At 61.1% G+C, this 20310-nt stretch overlaps 1 protein-coding gene across 1 annotated transcript in view; it reads right to left on the bottom strand.

Annotated features, from left to right (window-relative positions):
* Nucleotides 1–19664, bottom strand: part of CSPG4 (chondroitin sulfate proteoglycan 4) — a 38166-nt gene extending 18502 nt beyond the window's left edge. Inside the window, exons 1-2 of the mRNA XM_003942991.4 lie at nt 19493–19664; nt 440–603 (exon numbers count right to left, since the gene is read on the bottom strand). Of these exons, the coding sequence (XP_003943040.3) occupies nt 440–603; nt 19493–19580 (252 nt within the window). The 5' untranslated portion in view covers nt 19581–19664. The remainder of the gene's footprint in view (nt 1–439; nt 604–19492) is intronic.
* Between the last annotated feature and the right edge of the window lie 646 nt (nt 19665–20310).

Genomic DNA, 20310 nt, shown 5'->3' with positions numbered 1-20310 from the left:
CTCAGGAGGAAGGGACCTAGCCCAGGAGGAGGGGACCTAGCCCAGGAGGAGGGGATGCTCACACTGAGACTTCAAGGAGAGGCTGGAGTTAGGCAGGTGCAGGGAATGGGTGAGGCGTGCACCTGGCGGAAGTGGTGTGGTGACTAGAGGCCTGGCAACAAGCGGCTGTAAGATGGCCAGAAACTGAAAGCAGTCAGTGCAGTCAGAGCACAAAGGGCCAGCGAGGGCTTGTGGTGGGTAGGAAACATGGCTGGAGTAGCCGGCGGGCAGAGCCAGTTCGTGAAGGGTTTACCATGTCTGGGATGCTGCTGCCCATCTCACAGTGGAGAACTCGAGACCCCCAAGATATAAGTGACCTACACAAGGTCACACAGCCAGCTGCGGTTCACTCAAAGCTAGAGAAAGAAACCTACCCCGATCCCAGGGGGACGTCACTGACCTGCAGGCGTCCAGAGTAGAGCTGCAGCAGGAGGTGGTCAGCTGGGCCTGCTGCCAGGAGAAGGAGGGCGTCGGGCTGGGACGTGGAGAACTGCAGCTGTAGGTCTATGTCGCTGAGAGCCGCGGCCACTGGCAGCTCCAGGTGGTTCTCACCGAAGAAGGAAGCTGTATGAGAGACGGCGCTGTGGTCAAGGCTCAGACTCTTGCCCGGAGGAGGCCAGGTGCCGCAGAGAGGGACGGGTGGGTTGCAGGGAGGGGTCCATGCTGGCGCGCCCTCATGGTTCTATATGGTGCTGCCTCTGAGCACTGCCCAGATCCCAGCATCTTCTTTCTCGGTCCTGGCACCGGAAGAAGGCACAGCCTCGCCTTGTGTCCAGCCCAGACCTTGACTTTGCAGGAGGCCAGACCCAGAAATTCCCAGCAACTCAGGTCTCCTCCTTGGAGGTTCCTGGAGCCAGAGGCTTCTGCCAGCTCTGACTCACCTCCCCTGGGCCCCAGCGGCGTCTCTCTCCCACGTCTGGCTCCCCTACCGGCTCCAAAGGAAAACATCACTGGCCTAATCACCTGGCTTGGTGGTCACAGCCCCGAGGAATGGAGTTTCTAAAGAACCACCTCCAATCCAGACTGATCCCTGCTCAGATTCCTTCTCCTACATGTCCGTGGGCTCCTGTGCTGCGCTCGCCGTGCCATGCCCCACCTCCACGGGTTGGCCGAGGCCACAGCTGGGATCTGGTGGTGGTGTCAGTGTGGCCCATCTATTCTCGCTTCTCTCTCAGGCCATTCTTCCAGCTGCCATTGAGGGTGGGGGCGGGAGTTTACTGGCCTGAGTCTGCCAAGGAGCAAAAGGCTCTGAGGCCAGATGGAGACCATGTGCAGTGTCAGACCAAAGTGGACCCACACTTCCTCCATGACCCCGCTATTGCTTCCTGCTGGAGGGCCAGTCACACTCCCCGCTGAGCAGTCAGATCCGGCCCCATTGTTTCCACCGTGGCCGAGGAATCAGGGATGAGAACAGCTGAGTCCTCAACTTCCCCAGGCCACCACTCAAGCCGAGGCTGAAGACAGGACCCGGGAGGGGCTGAGGGGCTGCTGGGCAGGCCAAAGAGGGCCTCCCCAGGCAGAAGGCCAGGGCTGGGCTTGCCTGGGGTCAGTGATTCCTACGTGGGTCCCGTTCTGTCCCACACCGGGACTCCTCCTCTAGAGTTGCTGCTTCCTCCAGGCAGTCTCCCCAGATTAGCCTCCCTGACTTCCCACCTGCTGCCACAACTTCCGGTCCATGCCTTTTGTGGTGATAAGAACCAAAGACAACTTTGACTTTGCCTGCAGATGTCCAGGGCTGCAGGGCGGACAAACACAGGTTAAAAATGGTGACTCGTCCCTGACGGGTTTCCCTCAAACCCCCACAGCGAGCAGAGGCTGACAGCCTTGATAGGGGTGATCTGGCCCTGGCCCCACATGTGCTGGTCCCTGGCCAGCCTGAGCCAGCTGCCATCCGCCCCAGGAAGTAGCTTCAGCCATGGGAGAAGTTGGAGACTCGTACGCCCGGAGGGATGTCCAGGAAAGAGTCCCCTGGGCTGAGTTAAATCCCCTCTAGTTATCTCCTTCTGCTGGCACTGCTGGTGACATCAGCACCCTGTCTAGGGAGCTAAGGGACTCAAGCCAGCACTGCAGCCCGTCTGCCCGGGGGCAGCCCAGCAGGCTCAACAGGCCTCGCACAGCTCGGTGCCAGCAAGGCACAGACCAGGGAACTGCAGCTGGTGGCCACCTACAGGGGTGCCTTATCTGCAAAGACATTGATTCCTAAGAGCAAAACATAGCGAAGTGAGGGAGGCCGTCGCACAAGGGGTGGGGGCACATGGCCCCTGCAGGATGGAGCCACCCCGGCACCGGCTGGAGCGGCTCACAGCAGCTGCCAGGAGCCCACTCTTGAATTTTCAGGAATTTTGAGAGTCAGGTGGTACTGCCCACAGTGAGAATATTTATGCCAGGAAAAGAGGCAAATAGTACAAATCAGGGATCCGCCTCCCCCAAATAGCCCATTGCTAAACATTTACCTGCCCAGTGCCCACAGGGAAGGGGGCACACGTCCCTGCCCCTACCCACCCTTGAACTAAAGGTATATGTAGACCCTCCAGGACATGGCCAACGTCAGGACTCTGGGCCAGGCAGGAACTGAAGTAGCTGGTTGGCCCTAACCACGGAACCACCTGCCCGCAACCCCCTCCCAGCAGGAGAGAGTAGAGCCTGTTTGGCCAGAGTGGGAGGGTGGCAGGAAGCAGAGGTACTCTCCAGAGTGCGGGGGTCTGAATGGGTCCATTGAGGGGCTGGGCCCTGCTGCTTCCTGTGGGGCTGAGCGGGAGGGGCTCACACAGGCTGCCTTGTGCTGCTGGAGTGCATAGCCAGGCAGCCCCCATCCCAACAGAGGCCTCTGAGGCTTTGCTGGCCAGAGCTTTGGAAACTCTGACAGTGCCACTCCCCACCCCACTTCCTGGTCTCCTTTTTCTGCCCCTCTTACTGTCTCTGAGGGACTGCAGTTGCAAGAACCCAGAATCCCTTGGAGGTCGCGGGGGGCAGTTGAAGAGAGGCTTCACATGGAGAGGGTGTGCAGGATAAAGATGTGATAAGTTAGGAGTCAATCCAGAGGACTTCCTGGAGGAGGTGACAGTGGCGTAGCATCACAAAGAGGGAGGAATAGGCAGTCTCAGAGGACAGCAGCAAGGCCAAGTGAGAGACTAGCAGAGGTAACAGGTCCCCCTTGGGTGGGGCAAGGAGGGTTTCTGCTCCCTCACCTCCGAGAGCATCTGGCTAACTTGAAGGCAGACAAGTAAGAGGGAAGAGTAGAATGGGTCAAGCCAGGCTCAGCAGCCTGACTGGGGCGGGGAGATGGAGAAGGTGGTGGGGAGACATCAGCATAGGCTGGATCAGACTCGCCCTTGATTCCTGGATCCAGAGGACCCATGATCCATCAAAACACCAGTCCAGACCCGCGGCTGCTCCATGGGCTGCCCTCTGGGCCGGGAGAAGGGGCCCATTGCCAGCCTCAGTGTCTCCATTCTGTAAAATGGGCACGCTCTCCCACCCTTCCTCCCTCCTGACTGTGGGGATTCGTCCTGGAGTCCCTCCCTGGTCTGGGATTTTGCTGTCCACATGGATGTGCAGAGTGTTAATGGCATGGGCTGCCTGGAGGTGCCAAGCCTTGGGCATGGGAGGAGCAGGATGCCCCACAGGTCTGGGTCCCATGGGAGGGGCAGGAAGAGTGCCTCATGTATGGGCTTCTCTCTCTGGAAGGCGTGTTGGTGGGCGTCCAGGGCTCTATATTAATAGATGTGTATTTGTGTGTGTGCGCAAGTGTGTGGGTGGCTGCTGGGGGTGTGCTTTGGGTTTGCGTAAGGCTGTGTGTTTGTGTGTGCGTGCGTGTGTGTGGGCTGGGAGTTGCCAGGACAAGAGCAGCAATTGTGCCCAGGCCTGTCCTGCCCTTCGGTGCCCGCCTGCCATGACTTGGCTGGGCCTGGCTCCATGAAAGGGGCCGTGTGTTCTCGGCGGGTTGCCACCCCTCCTGCTCGGCACCCATAGAGAAGTTTGCTAAAGGTGGGTACGTCCTCACGGCTTCCCGCCCTTCCTCCCCATGAACAGGGTACCGCTGTCTGAGCCCGAGGGTGGGGTGGCTCCATCCTTCCTCCTGAGACCTAGGCCTGGGGACACAGAAAAAGCCTACATCCTTCCCTGCCATGCCCCTTCTCAGTGGGTAGAGAAAGCCTGGGTCGAGGACCCCCAGCGAGCCCCCTCTTGCAGGGCATGAGCTGCATTGGCATCTCCTGGCTCCCTGGAGGCACTGCTAGGAGGAGGGTGGATGGGCCATGAGGCCGGCTTCCACCCCGATGCCCAGCCCTCTGTGTGACACCAGGCTCCGGGGACAAGGGGTCACTGTGAGGGGAGCATCTCTGCCCATCAGCCCCTAACCCTGGCCAGGACCCCACCTTCCCCCGCCAGGCCAGGGCCCAGTCTCAGGCACAGATGCCTCTTCCAGTCTGAGGGCTGCTGTGAGCCCTGTTCCTTCTGAGTCCTCAGGAGCCCCAGGGGTGGGCGAGGCTGCCTCTGCCCCTGTCTGTACCCCATCTCTCCTTCACCTCTGGCCATCCCTGCCAGCGGGCTCTGCCTCTGCTCCCCCTAGCTCTGTCTTTGGCTCCCTCCGCCCTCTGCCCCATCCTGGCTGTCCCTGGGAACATCACCCATGACAGTCTGGAAGGCCCAGCCCCACTCTCCTTGGGCGCCAAGTCCCACAATGTCAGCGTTCTCTGCAGTCCAAGCCTGCGGTAGGGCACTCAGCTTCGACCTTCCAGATAAACCGAGGCTCCAGAGGAGAAGCGATTTGATAAAGAGAAGCAGAAAGAGATCCGGCAGGTCCCAGCGCCGGTGGGAGCCCCACCCACCCAGGCACCCCCACTGCACCCCACTCGCTGACAACGGATCTCTGTGTGCCCCACTCCCGCCACATTCCCGGTTGCCCGGGGCAGCCCCACAGCTGGCCTGCGTCATGGGAGCAGCAGCATTCCCGGGAGTCTGCTGCCGCCTGACTTTATAAGGGAGAAAGTCTGGGAGCCCGGAGCTGCCGGGCAGGGTGGCCGGTAGGGAGTGCCTGTGCCCACAGTTGGGGGTGGGGGCAGGAAACCCGGACATCTGTAGGTTAGGGAGGGACACCCAGTGCCAGAGACAGAGCAGGAGGTGAGAAGTGGAATGAATAAGGGAGACCCATTCATTCATTCATTCATTCATTCATTCATTCATTGACTCCATCACAAATATAGCAGTGATGGGAATGGAAACACACAGCTAACGTGGGAGAAAGTCATTAAAACTGAGAAGCAGCTATAGAGATGCCCTCCTCCATAAAGACTGAATCCAGATCCAGACCAAGGCCCGAGGAAGGGGATGCAGACAGAGGAGGCGGGACGTGGGCAGCAGCCTGCTGCTGTGCCCAGGAGTGAGCAGGGGAAGCCCAGCCCGCCCGCTGGCGAGGGAGGGGCCCCGCTTCCAGGCAAAGCCCAACTTCTCCAGCACAGCCCCTTGGGGTTTGGCACTAGGGGTGGAGATCCTGGCTCCAGGTCTGGGCAGACAGGGGTGAGGGAGTCTGAGGGGGCTGTGGGGTGGGTGCTCTGGGAGGGCCAAGGCCAGGTTGAAGAGCTCTGTCTCCTCTCACGGGTGCGTGTGTGGCAGGGTGACGGCGAGGGCGTGGCCCACCGAGGGGCTGGATGCCGGCTACGTGAGAGCATGGACAGGCCAGGTGCCCTTCCCCAGCAGCGGACCCCCCCCGAGGTCACCTGGCCCTCTAGACCTCAGGTCAGTTCCCCTCCAAGGGACTCCCCGCTTTTTCTTCCGCCAGCAATCTACTTCCAAGCCAGCAGGCAGGTGTGGGCCAGTGCGTGTGCGGGAGCGTGGGTCACTGTCACGTGTGCACAGGTGAGTGGAGGCCAGGCAGACGAGGAGGAGGTGTGCCGGGTCCCAGGCTGGCCCCGCTGTGGGCTCTGGATAAGAAGCCATGACTGGAGGCTCCCCTCCCCAGCACATCTGCCTCCCTGGGCTCCCCGGACAAGGGAGAAGCTGTCTGGTGTGCCTACTCAGGCACCAGCCCCTCCCAAACCTCCTCCTGGTAGACCCCCCAAGGCTCAGCCATCCACCATGAGCTACCATCCTCCCCCAACCCTGTGACTCTGAAGCTAAAAGAGGGAAAGTTACAGGGGAGACTTAAGGTCAGACTCAGGGGACAACATAACCTGTCCAGTGATGACGCTGGGGTCACCAGGGCCCAGGCCAGTTAGCTCATCACTGGCCGGGGCGGGCTGCCTGGAGACGCTCACACACCTACAGACCCCACAGAGCTCACTGCTCTTTGGCCACTCTTCCCAGCTACTCCCAGACTGGGATTCCCCCAGCCAGGGCCACACGGACTGCCTGCTCCTCTCCTGAGCCACTGCGACGTGGCCAACAGTGGATTCGTTCCAAACGCCACGGAGCTCACAGTGGCAGCCACCCTCTCCGGAGACACTGCTTTTTTCCAGTGGGGTGCTGGATGCCAGGCACCTGCTCGGGTGACTGCTTCCACGTCCAAAGCTGCAGAGACCTGTGCCGGAGTCAGGGCAGCCCCATTCCTCCTTGCTCCAAGAACTCTTGAGCCAAGAGACGAGGGCTCAGGGCAGTCGACCTTCTGTCCGGTTGCCTTTCTGGTCCCTTGCAAGGCCAAGGAGGCCAGGGAGGAAAACAGTTTCCTTATCTACTGGCTGGACCCTGACCCTGGTCACTGGCCTCAGCTACTGTCCTCTAATCAAGGGCTTTGGGGCACCCACGTAGAGGGGCGTATACCGGGGACCACTTCCAGTTGAGGAAGCCCGTCTGGAAGATGAGAGGAAGCAGGGGCAGGTGGGGTGGGAGAAGCCAAGCTTGGTCCACGGAGGCTGAGAGGGGCGGCGCCCTGGGCTCCCAGCCACGGGATCCAACCCCGGAGGAAGCAGGAGGGGAAATGAGAGGTCTTGAGGGAAGGAGCTGCCCGGAGTCCGCCCGGGCTGGAGGGCTGGGCTGCGGGAGGAGGAAGCTGAGCCTCAATAGCGTCTTTGTGGAAGCCCTGTCGCTCCCCAGGCCTCGGGTGGGGAGGGTGGGGTGGCTGCGGTGGGGAGCGGTTCCAAGAGGCTTTTCCCTGCCTTATAATTTTCCTCCTAGTGCGGGGAGGTGGGTGGATTTCCAGGCCCCTTCCAAACCCTCCTTTTCCCCACTGTCCTGGCCCTGGGGGATGTGGGACCCTCCCCTCAGTGGACCCAGGCTGGGGTCAGGTTTCTGGCAGGGAAGAGAAGAATGAAGGACCCTGACTTGGCACTGCCCAGCCCCCCTGCCCTAGCAGGGCTCTTAGGAGGCATCTCCCATTTTACAGGTGAGGAAACTGAGGCTCAGAGAGGGCAGTCCCCATGCTAGCCCACAGAGCAGAGGATCCTGCGAGTGTGGATCCTGAGCTGGGGGCTGTGGGCGTCGGCAGGGCACGGGCACAGTGTGTGCCCCCAGAGGGCCGCCGTGGGGTTTGCTTGCTGCCTGTGGATCAGAAGCAGAGCATCTGCCAGTGGCTCCAGCGGGAGGAGGGTGTGAGAGCTGGACCCCCGCCAGGGGAAGACACACTCTTTCCCTTCGTGTCCCCGGGGGCTCTTCAGTCAGGGCCGGGTGGAGGGAGCGAGGAGAGGAGGGAAGCATCTGCTCTCCTTGGGCGGTTTGGCAGCCCCGCCTCTCTGGCTCCGAGGCTGGCTAAATAGGAAGGACCCTTCTGCAGGGGCTGGCGGGGGATGACTCAGTCCAGAAGCCAGTGATGAGTGCCAGCCCTGCCCACTGGGGGCTTGGAGATCTGAGAGGAGGGCGGAGAGGCAGGGGTCTGGGTGGGAGCTGCCCCCAGGAGGCTCAGGGCCAGGCGCTCTCCTGGGCAGCATCCAGGACCAGGCAGCCCACGGCTCATCTCTGAGCCTCCCCTTGGCTCTGGCAGCAGAAACTGCCACAGACAGGGCTGTCGGGCGGGCTGGCGGGCGGCGGTGTCTTGGGGCTTCCCCAGCCTGGCGGGTTGGGCCTGGAGATAATGAGTGTGTGGATTGGGACGAGGGAAGAACTGAGGAAACTGTGACCGTGGGTCTGGACGCCTGGCCCTGAACTCTGGTGGCACAGCTTGCGCACAGCCGCTCGTGCGCCTCCTCCTTGGTTCCCCCAGCTGAATCCGGGCAGACGCCTGGGTCTGGGCTCACGCCCCAGCACACACACAGGACACTCAGAGCCATGTGCTTCCACGCTTTCTCTGTCCTCAGTGACCCCATCTGCGAAAGGGGACCTGGCTGGAGAGACCGACACACATCAGGCCTCCAACCAGCCCAGCCAACTGGCAAGAGGTATGGCCACTACAGTGGGTACAGTAGAGCCACCTCTGGCCTACGTGGCCACAGGCCTAGCCAGACTGGAAACTCTTGAGGGCAGGACCCAGGGCCCACATTCCCTGCCCAGGGCATCTGGGCAGCCAGGAGGCCCCTGCACCTGTGATGGGGGAGGCACCATCAGGATCTAAGGGAACGAAAGGATCAAATGAGGTGGCATTTGGCCCACGGAGGGCTTTTCTATTGGGCAGAGCTGTCTCCCCGCAGCCAGCGCCGGCACTAGGGTGCTCCAGCGGGGGGGGGCGAGGCCAGGAGGGTGTACCAGGAAACCTCAGTGTCCTTGCTAGTAGACCTCTGGGCTAACCGGGCCCTCCAGAGATCCTGAGACTGAGACCTCTCCTCCTGGGAAGGCGTGACTCATCCTGGAATAGGTTCCTGCCTAGCACCCCACCTGCCAACTGCCTGGGAGTCTGCAGCCTGTGGGTCCCCTGGAGCTGTGCCCACAGCCGCCACACTTCCTCAGGGCCTGACTCTGCTGATGCACCACGTCTCTCTCACTAGCACCAACTCTCCAGGGCTCTGGGCCCCAGTGCCCCTCAGATGTCCACGCCAGAACACCCATAGGAACCCCCAAGCTCGATCCCCCCAAAGCAAGGAGGACTCGGCATCCACTCTCCCCTAGCCCGCTCGCCAGCCCCGTGAAGGCCCGCCTGTCCCCCCTGAGTAAAATCTGAGGGTCACACCGGACTCTCCTCCTCCTCCCTCCCCACGGCCACTGGCCCCCAAATTCTCCTTCAAATTCATCTCCCTCTCTTGCTCCCGGTGCGATCCATAAAGCAGCTGGTCACCATCCTTGGCCTGGCTTAATGAATCTCCTGCCTCCCTTGGCTAATAGCAGCCCCAGTTAACCCAAACTGAAAGTCGCTCCCTCAGCCACCCTTGCCCGGAAGCCTTTGGTGGCTCGCACTGCCCCAGGGTCGGGCCCCATCCCCAGGGGGTGCCGAAGGCCAGCGTGCCCTCAGCCCTGCCTGCCAGGGTCTCCTGCTCCCCTCCTGGGACACTCCTCGCCTGGGCCTCGCCAGACCCTGCACTGCTTCCGCACACACCCCTGGGGGCCAGCTCTTCTCTCCTGTCGGCCTGTGAAATGTCCTCCTGCCCTTTCAGGAAAAAAGCCCAAAGTATCTTCTTTGCACTTGGGGCGCAAAGACACTCGCTGTGGCCCAGGGGGCTGTGCTGCTCTCACCTCTCTCCGTTTACACTGTGAGCCTTGGAGACAGAACTGACCTTGCTTGGGGACACGAGGTGGAAGGACAGGAGGGAGGGACCCACCAGGACAGGAGGGCCCAGCGGGAGGGGCCGCTCGTCTTCCCTCCGGGCTCCTTTCAAGCCTCCTCTGCCCTCCACGCCCCCAGGGCTCAGAGGCAGGGGGCTGGACACAGTGGCCGGGGAGGCGGGGAGGGCTCGAGGGACTGCCCCAGCCAGAGACTGCTTTTCTGGGCCTGTGGTGACAGAGTCGGGTGCTTGTTTTTAAAGAAAATAGAATCCAAGCCCCTATTTATAGCCAGAGGCCACAGCCACAGACAGGAGACGTCGGGTGTGAGGCTGTGCAGGCTCCGGCTCCGGCAGGGGCTGGGGCTGGGGGCGGGGCCATTCCCAGGCCCCCTGCCCGCCTTTCTCAGCCCCCAAGGAAGTGCCTGTGGAATCCTGCCGCTCCCTGGGACAGGATGTAGCTTTGGGGCAGGGGAGGAGGACCTGGCTGAGGGGGCGGAACTTTTCTCAGGATTGGTCCCTGGGGCCCGGAGTCCCTCGTGGGACTGGGAGGAGGTGAGGGTCTCTGTCTTCTGAGAAGGCAGAGGGGGCCCTGGGGAGGGGCTGGGTGCTGGCGGCAGGGAGACCTTCGGACGGCCACGGAACTGGGTAAAAGAGAAGGGAGGGAGGACGGAGCAGGGCTGGAGAGACGGGCGGACAGACGGAGACGAGATGGGCAAGAGACAGAAAGGGAACAGACAGACAGACAGACAGAGCCAGGGTGGGAAGGGGCAGAGAGATGGAGAGACTGGGATGGGGAGATGAATGGAGAGACGGGGAGAGCTCTGCATCCCGGCCGACCCTGAGCAGGGGGAGACAGAGCCGTGAGGGGAGCCTCTGGTGTGGCGCTGCCCCGCAGAGCACCGTCATGGTGCTCCAGGCAGCGTGGTCAGAGTCTGGGTGGAGCCAGTGAGGAGGGGAGAAAGCGGGCGTCTGTCTCCTTCACCCCAGAAGGCTAGGCCTTGCCCACTCCCAGCCCCCAGGCCCCAGGGCCTGGAGACCCTCCATTCCTGGCAGTCTCCGCGGGGGAAGCCCAGGCCTGTGGGAGGCAATTCGATGCGTGGGGCAGAGCCCATGAGATTGACCTTGTCACCAGGATCCCCAAGAGCTGTCTTGGGCACGGCCGTGACCTTGAGGGAGAGGTCCGGCCTCTGGCTTGCTGTGGGGTGAGTTCCCAGGCCTGAAGAGCTCACGAGCTGAGGCTACGGGCTGGACTCACACCTGCTGCCAGCCTCCGCTAGACTCCTCCCTTGGCTGTGCCTGTAGGGGGCTGTGGGGTAACTGTAGCCTGGGGCATGTGTCTGGAGCCACAGGCGGTGACTCAGACAGTTAAAAAAAGGAGCAGCTCTGTGCGGTGACTCAATTGGCTCTGGAGGGGCTGGGTGGGGTCTGGCTGGTACAAGATGGGGTGGTCTGGGTTTATTTTTGGCAGGGTGGGGCTGGGGCCAGGAGGTAGAAGATGGGAACCCGGAGTGGAGAGGAGCCGCTGCTCTCATCCCAGGGTGGGGGGAGCCCCAGGGCTCTACACCAACTTAAGAAAGCGGCTTTCCGATGCCAGGGAGCCCTGGCAGGCTGGACTGCTTCTCAGCCCCATTCCAGGCCTAGCCTGCCTGGCTGTTTGGCCCAGGACGACCAGCTGGCTCTCTCTGGACAGAGGCAGAGGCCTCTGTCCTGTTCCCAGGAGGCTCAAGCTCAGAATTTAGAGCTGACCTAGGAGATAAGATTCCACTCAGAGGCCCAGATAGGGCCAGGGGTCTATCCAAGGCCGCAAAGCAGAGCCTGGTAGCCCAAGGGCTGTGGCATCATCACCCAGCTGGCTCGGGTCTCTACGCTATCTCCCCTGCCCCAGGGCTGTCCACGGTTGGAGGGACAGACCCCCGTCTGAGTATCCACCCCTGGAAGGACTCAGCCAGGCTCCAGATGGGGGGCCAGAAGCACACGGGCCCGAGACCCAGAGACGGAACCTCGGCCGGGGGCAGGTGCCTGGATTCTGTTAGCGCACGTAGGTGGGGGGCCAGGGGCAGGTGCCTGGATTCCGTTAGCGCACGTAGGTGGGGGGCCTGGCTGGGCTCTGCCCAGCGGTCTGTGGAGAAGAGTCACCTCTCTGGGGAGAAGGTTGGGGTGGGGGGCCCGCGCAGTGAGAACGCAGCCTGGGGGCTCAGGCGTGGGCCAGCCCGTTGACCAGGGCCCCTCCAGTGTCACTGCCCTGAGCTGCGCACCCCGCTCTGCAGACATCTCGAAGTCACCTCCCCCTACTCTGAACTGACACATGCACCCATGCCCCTGAGGGTCCTAGCAGCGCAGAGCAGAGAGGGCGGTCCCCTCCCTCAGTCCAGATTTCTGCTCCTCGTGATGCAGCCGCCACTGCTTCTATCATGAGAGGTGGTAACAGCCCCATGGTAACTGGCAGGTGAGCCGTCTCGTGTCACTGGGCCCTGGCCTCCAGCCCCCACCTCCAGACAGGGACTCGAGAGGGTTTGGTAGAGAGCAGGGAAAAGACAGGCTTCTAGGCTCCCCTGTCCCATAAAAGGCCCTTGGTACCTACGCCTTCCCTTCTCCCCACCTGCTGCTCTGGGGACATGGGGGTCCCGCCATGCCCCGTCCCAGTGAGCTCCATCCTAGGGGCTGTCAGGCTTGGGAGAAACAGGTCCCGGGGAGGGCCTCAGAGGGGCTGTCCCCACTGCTCTCACACTGGGAGAGGGGGTGCACCTCAGCCCAGTTAGCCAGGCAGATGCAGACCCCACCCCCTCCCACCTTCTGAAGGGTCTTGGGCTGGCAGGCAGCCACTAGCTGACACCCTGCCTCAAGAGCCCACCTCTCCTTTCTCATGTCACTTGGTCCCACACAGACTCTCTCATAGGGCCACCTCCTCCAGCCTTTGTCTTGAAATCTTCCTTAAAGATTCCTGCCGGGTGCGGTGGCTCACGCCTGTAATCCCAGCACTTTGGGAGGCCAAGGCGGGTGGATCACCTGAGGTTGGAAGTTCAAGACCAGCCTGACCAACACGGAGAAACCTGGTCTCTACTAAAAATACAAAATTAGCTGGGCATGGTGGCACATGCCTGTAATCCCAGCTACTCAGGAGGCTGAGGCTGGAGAATCGCTTGAACCTGGGAGGCAGAGGTTGCAGTGAGCCAAGATCGTGCCATTGTACTCTAGCCTGGGCAACAAGAGCGAAACTCTGTCTCGAAGATTAAAAAAAAAAAAAAAAAAAAAAAAAAGCCTGAACCCAGGAGGCGGAGGTTGCGGTGAGCCGAGATCGCGCCATTGCACTCCAGCCTGAGTGCAATGAGCGAAACTCCGTCTCAAAAAAAAAAAAAGAAAAAATTAAAACATTCCTAAGCAGAAGCCACTGTGTTGCCAGCTGCCCCAGCTCGGGGAGAAGATGCTAACAGCAGAGTGACTGCAGCCTCAGGAGCAGATGTCCACTAAGCACTTATTCCAGGCAAAGTGTCTTGCTTAATCCTCACAACACGTAACAGGTAGAAATTATTTATGCCCATCTTAGAGAGGAGAAAATTGAGGCTCAGAAAGAGCCTTGCCCAAGGTCACATATGGAGCGTTAGGGCTGTAATTCAACCCGAGCTCTCTAACGCCGTGTTCACCCACTGTGTGCCTGGCCTCCCGCTTCCCTGTATGGGTTCCCATAGGTCACGACTCGGAGGAGGCAGAGGTGGGGCCTGTCAGGGTTGAGGGGCAAGGGAGGAGCTCATTCTGAGTCCAAAACCCCCAAAAAGGGTGATTTGCTTCTTCCTTGACCACGGTGGGAAGCGTGTGTGTGTGTGTGTGCGCGCGTGTGTGCGTCTCTATCTGTATGTGTGGTGTGTGTGTGTGGTGGTGTGTCTCTGCATGTCTGTGTGTATGTGTCTGTTATCTGTGTGCCTGTGTGCGGCTAGACCCAAGGCCTGCCTGCCTGGCCTCCAGCTGCAGGAGAGCTGGTCCGGCCCCAACCGCTGTGCACAGGGAAGGAGCAAGGAGGGCCGGGTGTCGTGGGAATCAGTGTCCTGGGCCCGCTGGTATTTATAGCTGCCCCTTCCTGAAATGTGGGTGGGGGAAGAGATTGCTCTGAGGTGGGAACGGAAGTTGGTCTCCTCTCCCCAGCTCCCTCTGTCTCCCTAGAGAGTGGCCTGTCCCAGGCTAAAGGGCCTGTCCTGGCGGTGGAGCAAGGCGCTGTGTCCTGAGCTGGAGGTTTTCCCTGGGGGCTGCTGGCTCGGGGCGGGACACCTTCCTTGCCTGCAGAGCAACACTGTGTGTGTGAGTGTGTGCACACACACGTGCACTCACGGGGTGTCAGACTGAAGAAGGTCATGGGCTGGGGGCAGAGGCCAGCGGGTAGGGGAAGAAAGACCTGTGACCCCACAGAGATGGAGGGCAGGGCCCCAGGAGAGGGGCAGTCCAGGTCACGGGTCTCAGAGCAATCTGTGGTTAGAACAGGCTCCTGGGGGTGGCGATACTGGAGCTGAGCCTTGGAGGATGGGGAAAAGGGAAGGCGGGTTGCACAGAGCAGTGTGAGCAGAGGTGGAGGGGCGCCAGCGGTTATGAATGATCATCTGACGGCCTAGTTCTATCTGATCAGCCGGTCCGTGGGGCAGAGGATCACCTTGACCAGGGAGGAGGATATATACGGGGGGACAAGGACAGAGCATGGCACAGCGGAGCATCCCCAATCTGAAAACTCAAAATCCAAAATACTTCCCAAATCCAAAACTTTTTGAGCGCCAATAGGATGCCACAAGTGGAAAATCCCACACATAAGAACTTTTTTTTTTTAGATGAACTCTCACTCACTCTGTTGCCCAGGCTGGAGTGCAGTGGCGTGATCTCAGCTCACTGCAATCTCCGCCTCCCGGTTCAAGCGATTCTCATGCCTCAGCCTCCCAAGTAGCTGGGATTACAGGTGTTCGACAGCATGCCCAGCTAATTTTTTTTTTTTTTTTTTGAGACAGAGTCTCAGGCTGGAGTGCGGTGGGGCGATCTCGGTTCACGGCAACCTTCGCCTCCTGGGTTCAAGTGATTCTCCTGCCTCAGCCTCCTGAGTAGCTGGGATTACAGATGCCCACCACCACACCCAGCTAATATTTTTGTATTTTTTGTAGAGACAGGTTTCACCATATTAGCCAGGATGGTCTCGATCTCCTGACCTTGTGATCCGCCCGCCTCGGCCTCCCAAAGTGCTGGGATTATAGGCATGAGCCACCACACCCAACCAAGAGGTCAGGGGTTTCTGCAGTAAGTTCCCAGAAGGGAGGCAGCCTCGCTGACACACCCAAACCGTTAGGCTGTGGGAGATGCGCACAACATTGACGTGTAGAAGCAGGAGTGATGGCTGGAGGCCTGGCTAAGACATGCCAGGGCTGGCACAGCAGCGGGCTCTTCCACAGGCTGGGAGCCAGCCTGGGAGGAGCTGAGTAAGGGGCAGGAATGCTCGACAGCACAGGCTCTGTCCCTGCGGAGCCCACCCCTGCCACCCGGCCACCTTGACGGCAGCCCTACAGCCATGACCCTACATCAGAGACAATCATGGCTTCATCGGCAACCCTGGCTTTTGAGGGGCGCTTTATTGAAGGGGGTTTGCTTAGGCTGTGAGAAAGCTGGGGGGGTTGGAGAGGGAGAGAACGGTGGCGGGTGGGAGATGGGGAGACAGGAACAAACATCTGGTGTCCTCAGGGAGCTGTCTGTCCCTGCAGGCTTCTCTCTCTCCCCTGCTGGGGTCGGAGCCACTGGTGGGTGGCTGCCCCCTGGCATGATGTGGGGAAGCTCGCTGCTGGTGGGGTGAGTGAGAACATCATGGCCTGTGTGCCCAAAGAGTGACTCGAGACAGCCCCTGCTTTTCTCTGAGCCTCAGTTTCCTCATCTGTAAGATGGGAATGTTGGACAGGTATAGTGGCTCACACCTGTAATCCCAGGCTTGGAAGGCCAAGGCAGGAGGACTGCTTGAGCCCAGGGGTTCGAGACCAGCCTGGACAACACAGTGAGACCTCGTCTCTAAAAAAAGTAATTACTCTGGTGTGGAGGTGTGCACCTGAAGTCCCAGCTACTCAGGAGGCTGAGGTGGGAAGATCGCTTGACCCTCAGAGGTTGAGGCTGCAGTGAGCCGAGATTGCTCCAGCCCTGGGGGACATGGAAAGACCTCATCTGAATAATAAAAAATCAACGGGTGGCGGGGACTGTTTGCTGACCTGCAGGGCTGCTGTGGGCTGCAGGAGTGACAACATGGTTAGTGGCACGCTGGGGTGTCCCTGCAGGAAAGAGCACAGTGACAGACAGCACTGGCCTCTCCTGTTTGGAGTTACGGACCCTCCCGAGAAGCGGAGAGAGCTGGGAACCCTTGCCCCACGGAGAGCTAAGGACAAAACTGGTCATACAAAGTCAGTTCATTCAAACACTCCTTGTACAAACTCAGGAGGAAGAATCAGACGGTCAATTCGAATCCCGGCCTACGCCCGCAGCTGGAGGAAGAGTCTGAGCTCTGGAAGCCTCTATAGAACTGACAGCTGGGGCAGAGGGCCTGTTGGAGGCAAGAGGAGAGCTGGATGGGGTGGGAGTCGGGGCGAGGCAGTGAAGGAGCTGAGAGACCAGGGAGGGACCAGGCTCCAGGCCAGACCCACAGCCTCTTGTTCATTTGCTCCTGGCCTTGAATAGAACAGAGCTCAGTGTGGCACCCGTCCCCATCCTGTGCTCACTTCCTTTCCCACAAGTGCCACTGGCCCAGGTCTTCAAGGTAGGGGACCTGGAGACGGCGGCAGTAGCCATGCTGGGCTCCTGGTCTCCGCCACCTCGGCCAGGTCTGTGGGAGTGGCGTGTGCACGTGTGTGTGCCCTCATCTGGGTTTGCCAGTAAGTGTGGACGTCAGGGCTATTTCCAACTCCCCCTCCCCTGCCCGCCCCTCCTGGGCAGCACGCCCAGTTCCCAGATGAAGCCTATACACTTCCTCCGTGAGCGCCACACACACCCCACTCCCCTCCCACCGTCATCGCCAGCCGCCAGGCCCACCTGGTGCGGCCCATCCCCGGGCCCCCAGGCGGGCAGCACTAAAAGGCCCTTCTTGTCCTGCCTGGGCGGGCGGGCGTAGGGAGGGAGGCTCAGTTCCACTTGGCTCTGGAACAGTTTTCTCGAGTCTGGGTGGGCTGGGCCAAGGGCGCTGGCCCCGGGGCCCTGCCCTGCTCCGGAGGCCTGGGGCAGCACACAAGGCTCAGTGCCTGTCCCGAGCACCGTCGGTCCCCCCAAGCCATCCTCAGAGGCAGCAGGATCTACCCTGCTTCAATTTCTTGTACCTGGTGCCCCTTTGGCCCTGCTCGCTGAGACACGCCCATCAGTTCTGAGTCCCCACCCAGGTAACACACAAGCCCTCCCTGCCAGGTACACCCACCTGGGTCCCACTTCAACCCCTCACATTCTGCCTTTCAAAGTCAGCAATGCAGGCCAGGGAAGAGGTGTGGGAGTCACGATCCCTGCCTGCCCTGTGCTCACTCTGACCCTCCGACTGGAAGGTCGCCTCCTTCCTTCTCTGCCTGTCCTTCCAGCATCAGCTCAAGTCCAGTCTCCTCCCGCACTTGGCTCTCTGCGGGGGCTTCCCACGCAGCTCAGAAGGAGCTGGACACCGAATCTGTCATCACACTTACAGTGGCCCAAGCCTAGCCCCCCACGCAGGCTGGGAGCACCCTCAAAGCAGGGCTGGGGGCTCTTCCTGGGCTGCTGGGGTTCTTGATGGCACTCAGTGTACTTTTCTTCCTCTCTGGGGCCTCAGTTTCCCTCTCTATACAAGTGGAAGATTGGCCCAGATGGCGTCCCAGGGTGCTGACTTCCAGGCCCAGTGACCCAAATTGGTGAGTGGAGGGAGAACATGCCAGCATGCCTCACTAGGGTACAGGAGGATGAGGGCCTTTGCATCTGGGGGCATCTGGGAGGGGTGAGAGGGATGCCTTCCTCAGGCAGGGGCTGCCCCTACTGCAGACATCAGGACAGGGGGCTGGGCCAGGTGTGGTGACAGAGATGGGTTGTTGGATGGGAGCTCTCCCACCCCCTCCTCATTTCCGAGTCTTAAAGGCAGGGGTGGTGGAACGTTATAAAACCCCACCGCACCACGCCGCTCTCCTGCCCTAAAACCCTTGTGGCTTCTCCTTGGCCGACAGGGCATAGGCTGTGGGCTTCATTTTGCCATTTAAGGCTTCCGTGCCCCAGCCCAGTGGCTCTCCCTGGCCTGTGCTTGAAATATGCCTCCCAGCCAGGCTGCTGGCCTTCCTGTCTCAACACCCCTCTGCTTACGCCCACCTGGTGCCTCTGAGTCAGCGCCCCTGCCTGGAGGACTGACTCCCTTCCCATCCACCGACGCTCGGTTCCAGGACCACCCTGTGTCCCGCCCCAGCGTGCCCCTGACTTTCTCCCCGTGGTACTTTTCATCCGCATCTTTGCTGTTTGAGATCAAATTTGCCTTTCTGCCTCCTGAATGAGCCTAAGTTCGGCCTCTCAATTTCCTCGTGCCCCTGAGAGTCCAGCACCATGCCCGCGTGTTGTCCGGGCTGAGAAGGGATTTGGGAATGGCTCTCAGTTGAAGCCCAGGGAGGTGGGAGCGTTGGAATCCCTCCTTGGCTGGAGGCTGGGCCTGGATGAGCTGACCGCCCCGGTCACCCTGGATGCTCCCTTCCCATCTCCCTGAAGGCCCAGCCCTTCCCTCAGGCCCTGAAATCTTAGGGGATCTGGTCCCTGCAGACAGGAACAGGGAGCGTTGGCATCCAGCACTGATTCACCCCGGGGGGGGTCCTCCCTTGACTCACTTCCCTTCCAGGAACCCCGTGATGCCCTCTCTGAAAGCTGGCTGCTCCATCTGAAGGGGAGAAGGGTGTGGCCTGGGCCCCGGTGAAGGAGGCTCAGGCCCTTCCTCGCTCCACGTTGCTCTTGGGAATGGTCCTGAAGAGGAAGCTGAGGCACTGAATCACGCATGGGAGGTGATGACGGGTGCACCCTGAGGCCACAGTTCTCACGGCATAACTGGAGCTGCCTTGGCTGAAGGAAGAACGTGGGGTTTCTGGCATCAGGACAGAGAGGGGATGTATCCCTGCACCTCTCAGAAAGCAAACTTCCATTCAGCCTCGGCTGGGTCAGGCATCCGTGCTAGGACGAGGAGGTGTGGCAGGGGTGGTCCAGGGCTATCTGTAGGACAAGCCCCCGCCGGGGACAGGGCATCTGAGGGGCACCAGCTCTGCTTCTAGGAGGCTGAGTGGGTGGTGAGTGGGGGGTCCTGCCTGTCACCAACAGGAGCAGGGAGAGAAGGGCAGAAGGAGAGGGGAGTGGCAGATAGACAGATGGGTCCACAGGGGAGCAAGCGGAGGGAGAAGCGGCAGAGCTGGGGAGCAGCTGGAGGGGTGTGTGGGGCTCCTCACGGGGAGGGCAGGGTGGCACCTTCCTTGTTTCCCACCTTGCAGCACTGCCCGTTCCTGGCCCAGGGCATCTGAGGCTGCAGGACCCACTTCTCACTGTCACTGGGTCCCTTTGGGCCCCAACATGGCCACCTCAAACTTGTCTGGCAAATGAAGTCCGGCCAGCATTGGAGTGGCCCCACTGGGTGTCTCGGACACTCCAGATGGGCAAAGCCACACCCTAGGCCATCCATGCCTGGGTCGCCTGCCCTTGCCCCCAGCTGGACAGTCTTGGCTAGCTAGAAACCCCATAACCTGAGATAGCGGGGTCCGTGTCCACCCCAGGGTAGATCCCCAGCAACCCCAGCCTGTGGTGGGAGAAGCGCAGCCTGCTTGACTCCCGATCTGGGGCCACTTCTGGCTGCTCCTGTCCTTTTTCCCTCCCTGAGGAACGCCTCTAGTTCCGCCAGGCTGGGTCGGGGTCTCAGGCCCCCCACTCACCTGCGGATGCAAGTCTGGCCATCATAGCCAGGGTCCAAGCCAGGGCCAGGACGAGGGCTGGAGGTGGGGGCCGCGGCCCGGGCTGCATCCCGGCGGGCTGGGTGGCAGCTGCGCGGAGCCCGCGGAGTCCTGGGAGCTGGGAGCGGCGAGCGCGGCTCTGCTCCTGGGCGCGGGCCGGCTCTGGGTGTCCGCGTACTTAACTCCGGGGGCGGGGCAGGCGCGGACCCGCGCGCGCGCTCGGGTTTCAGGCCTGGGCTCCCCCATCTGCCCCCACCTTCAACCTTAAAGGGCCCGTGCGGGGCTGCTTCTCACCGGGGCAGGGGTGAGGGGGCCTTTACAGCTGGGCCAGACCACAGCCCCACCCTAAAGACTTGGAACAAAGTCATAGAGAGGTCCAGACACCCTGAACTCTGACCCCAAGAGCCCAGGAGACCCCCTGGGGGAGGAGGCGCTAGCTGGGCCAGCCCCCACTTCCCGCCTTTCTGCCTTTGCTAGAGCTCAGGAGACCCCTCCACGGGCGCACTCCAGCCTGAGGAAGAAGGACAGCCAGCCACCACGGTCACGGTCACTGGCGGCTTTCGGCCTGCTTTGCCTCCTGGGAACTTCTGCAGACTCCAGAGGCACCGCCCGAGGTCCTGCGGCACACTGCCCGTGGCTGCAACCGTGACCTTCCCTGCCCAGAAGGGCCTCAGTCTCCCTGTCTGAAAAGGAGAGGTGTCTGGACTTCCTCACAGGGCAGAAAAATGCTCAGTCCCGCGGCAGTGACATTTGCTTCAAAACAAGCTTACAAGGTGGGTGAGGGCCACCCCCTCCCCCAC

The sequence above is a fragment of the Saimiri boliviensis genome, chromosome 2 (genome assembly GCF_048565385.1).
Source record: "Saimiri boliviensis isolate mSaiBol1 chromosome 2, mSaiBol1.pri, whole genome shotgun sequence".
NCBI classification, from domain to species: Eukaryota; Metazoa; Chordata; class Mammalia; order Primates; family Cebidae; genus Saimiri; species Saimiri boliviensis.
The sequence above is the reverse complement of the archived record's forward strand: the minus strand, read 5'-3'. Positions and strand labels throughout refer to the sequence as shown.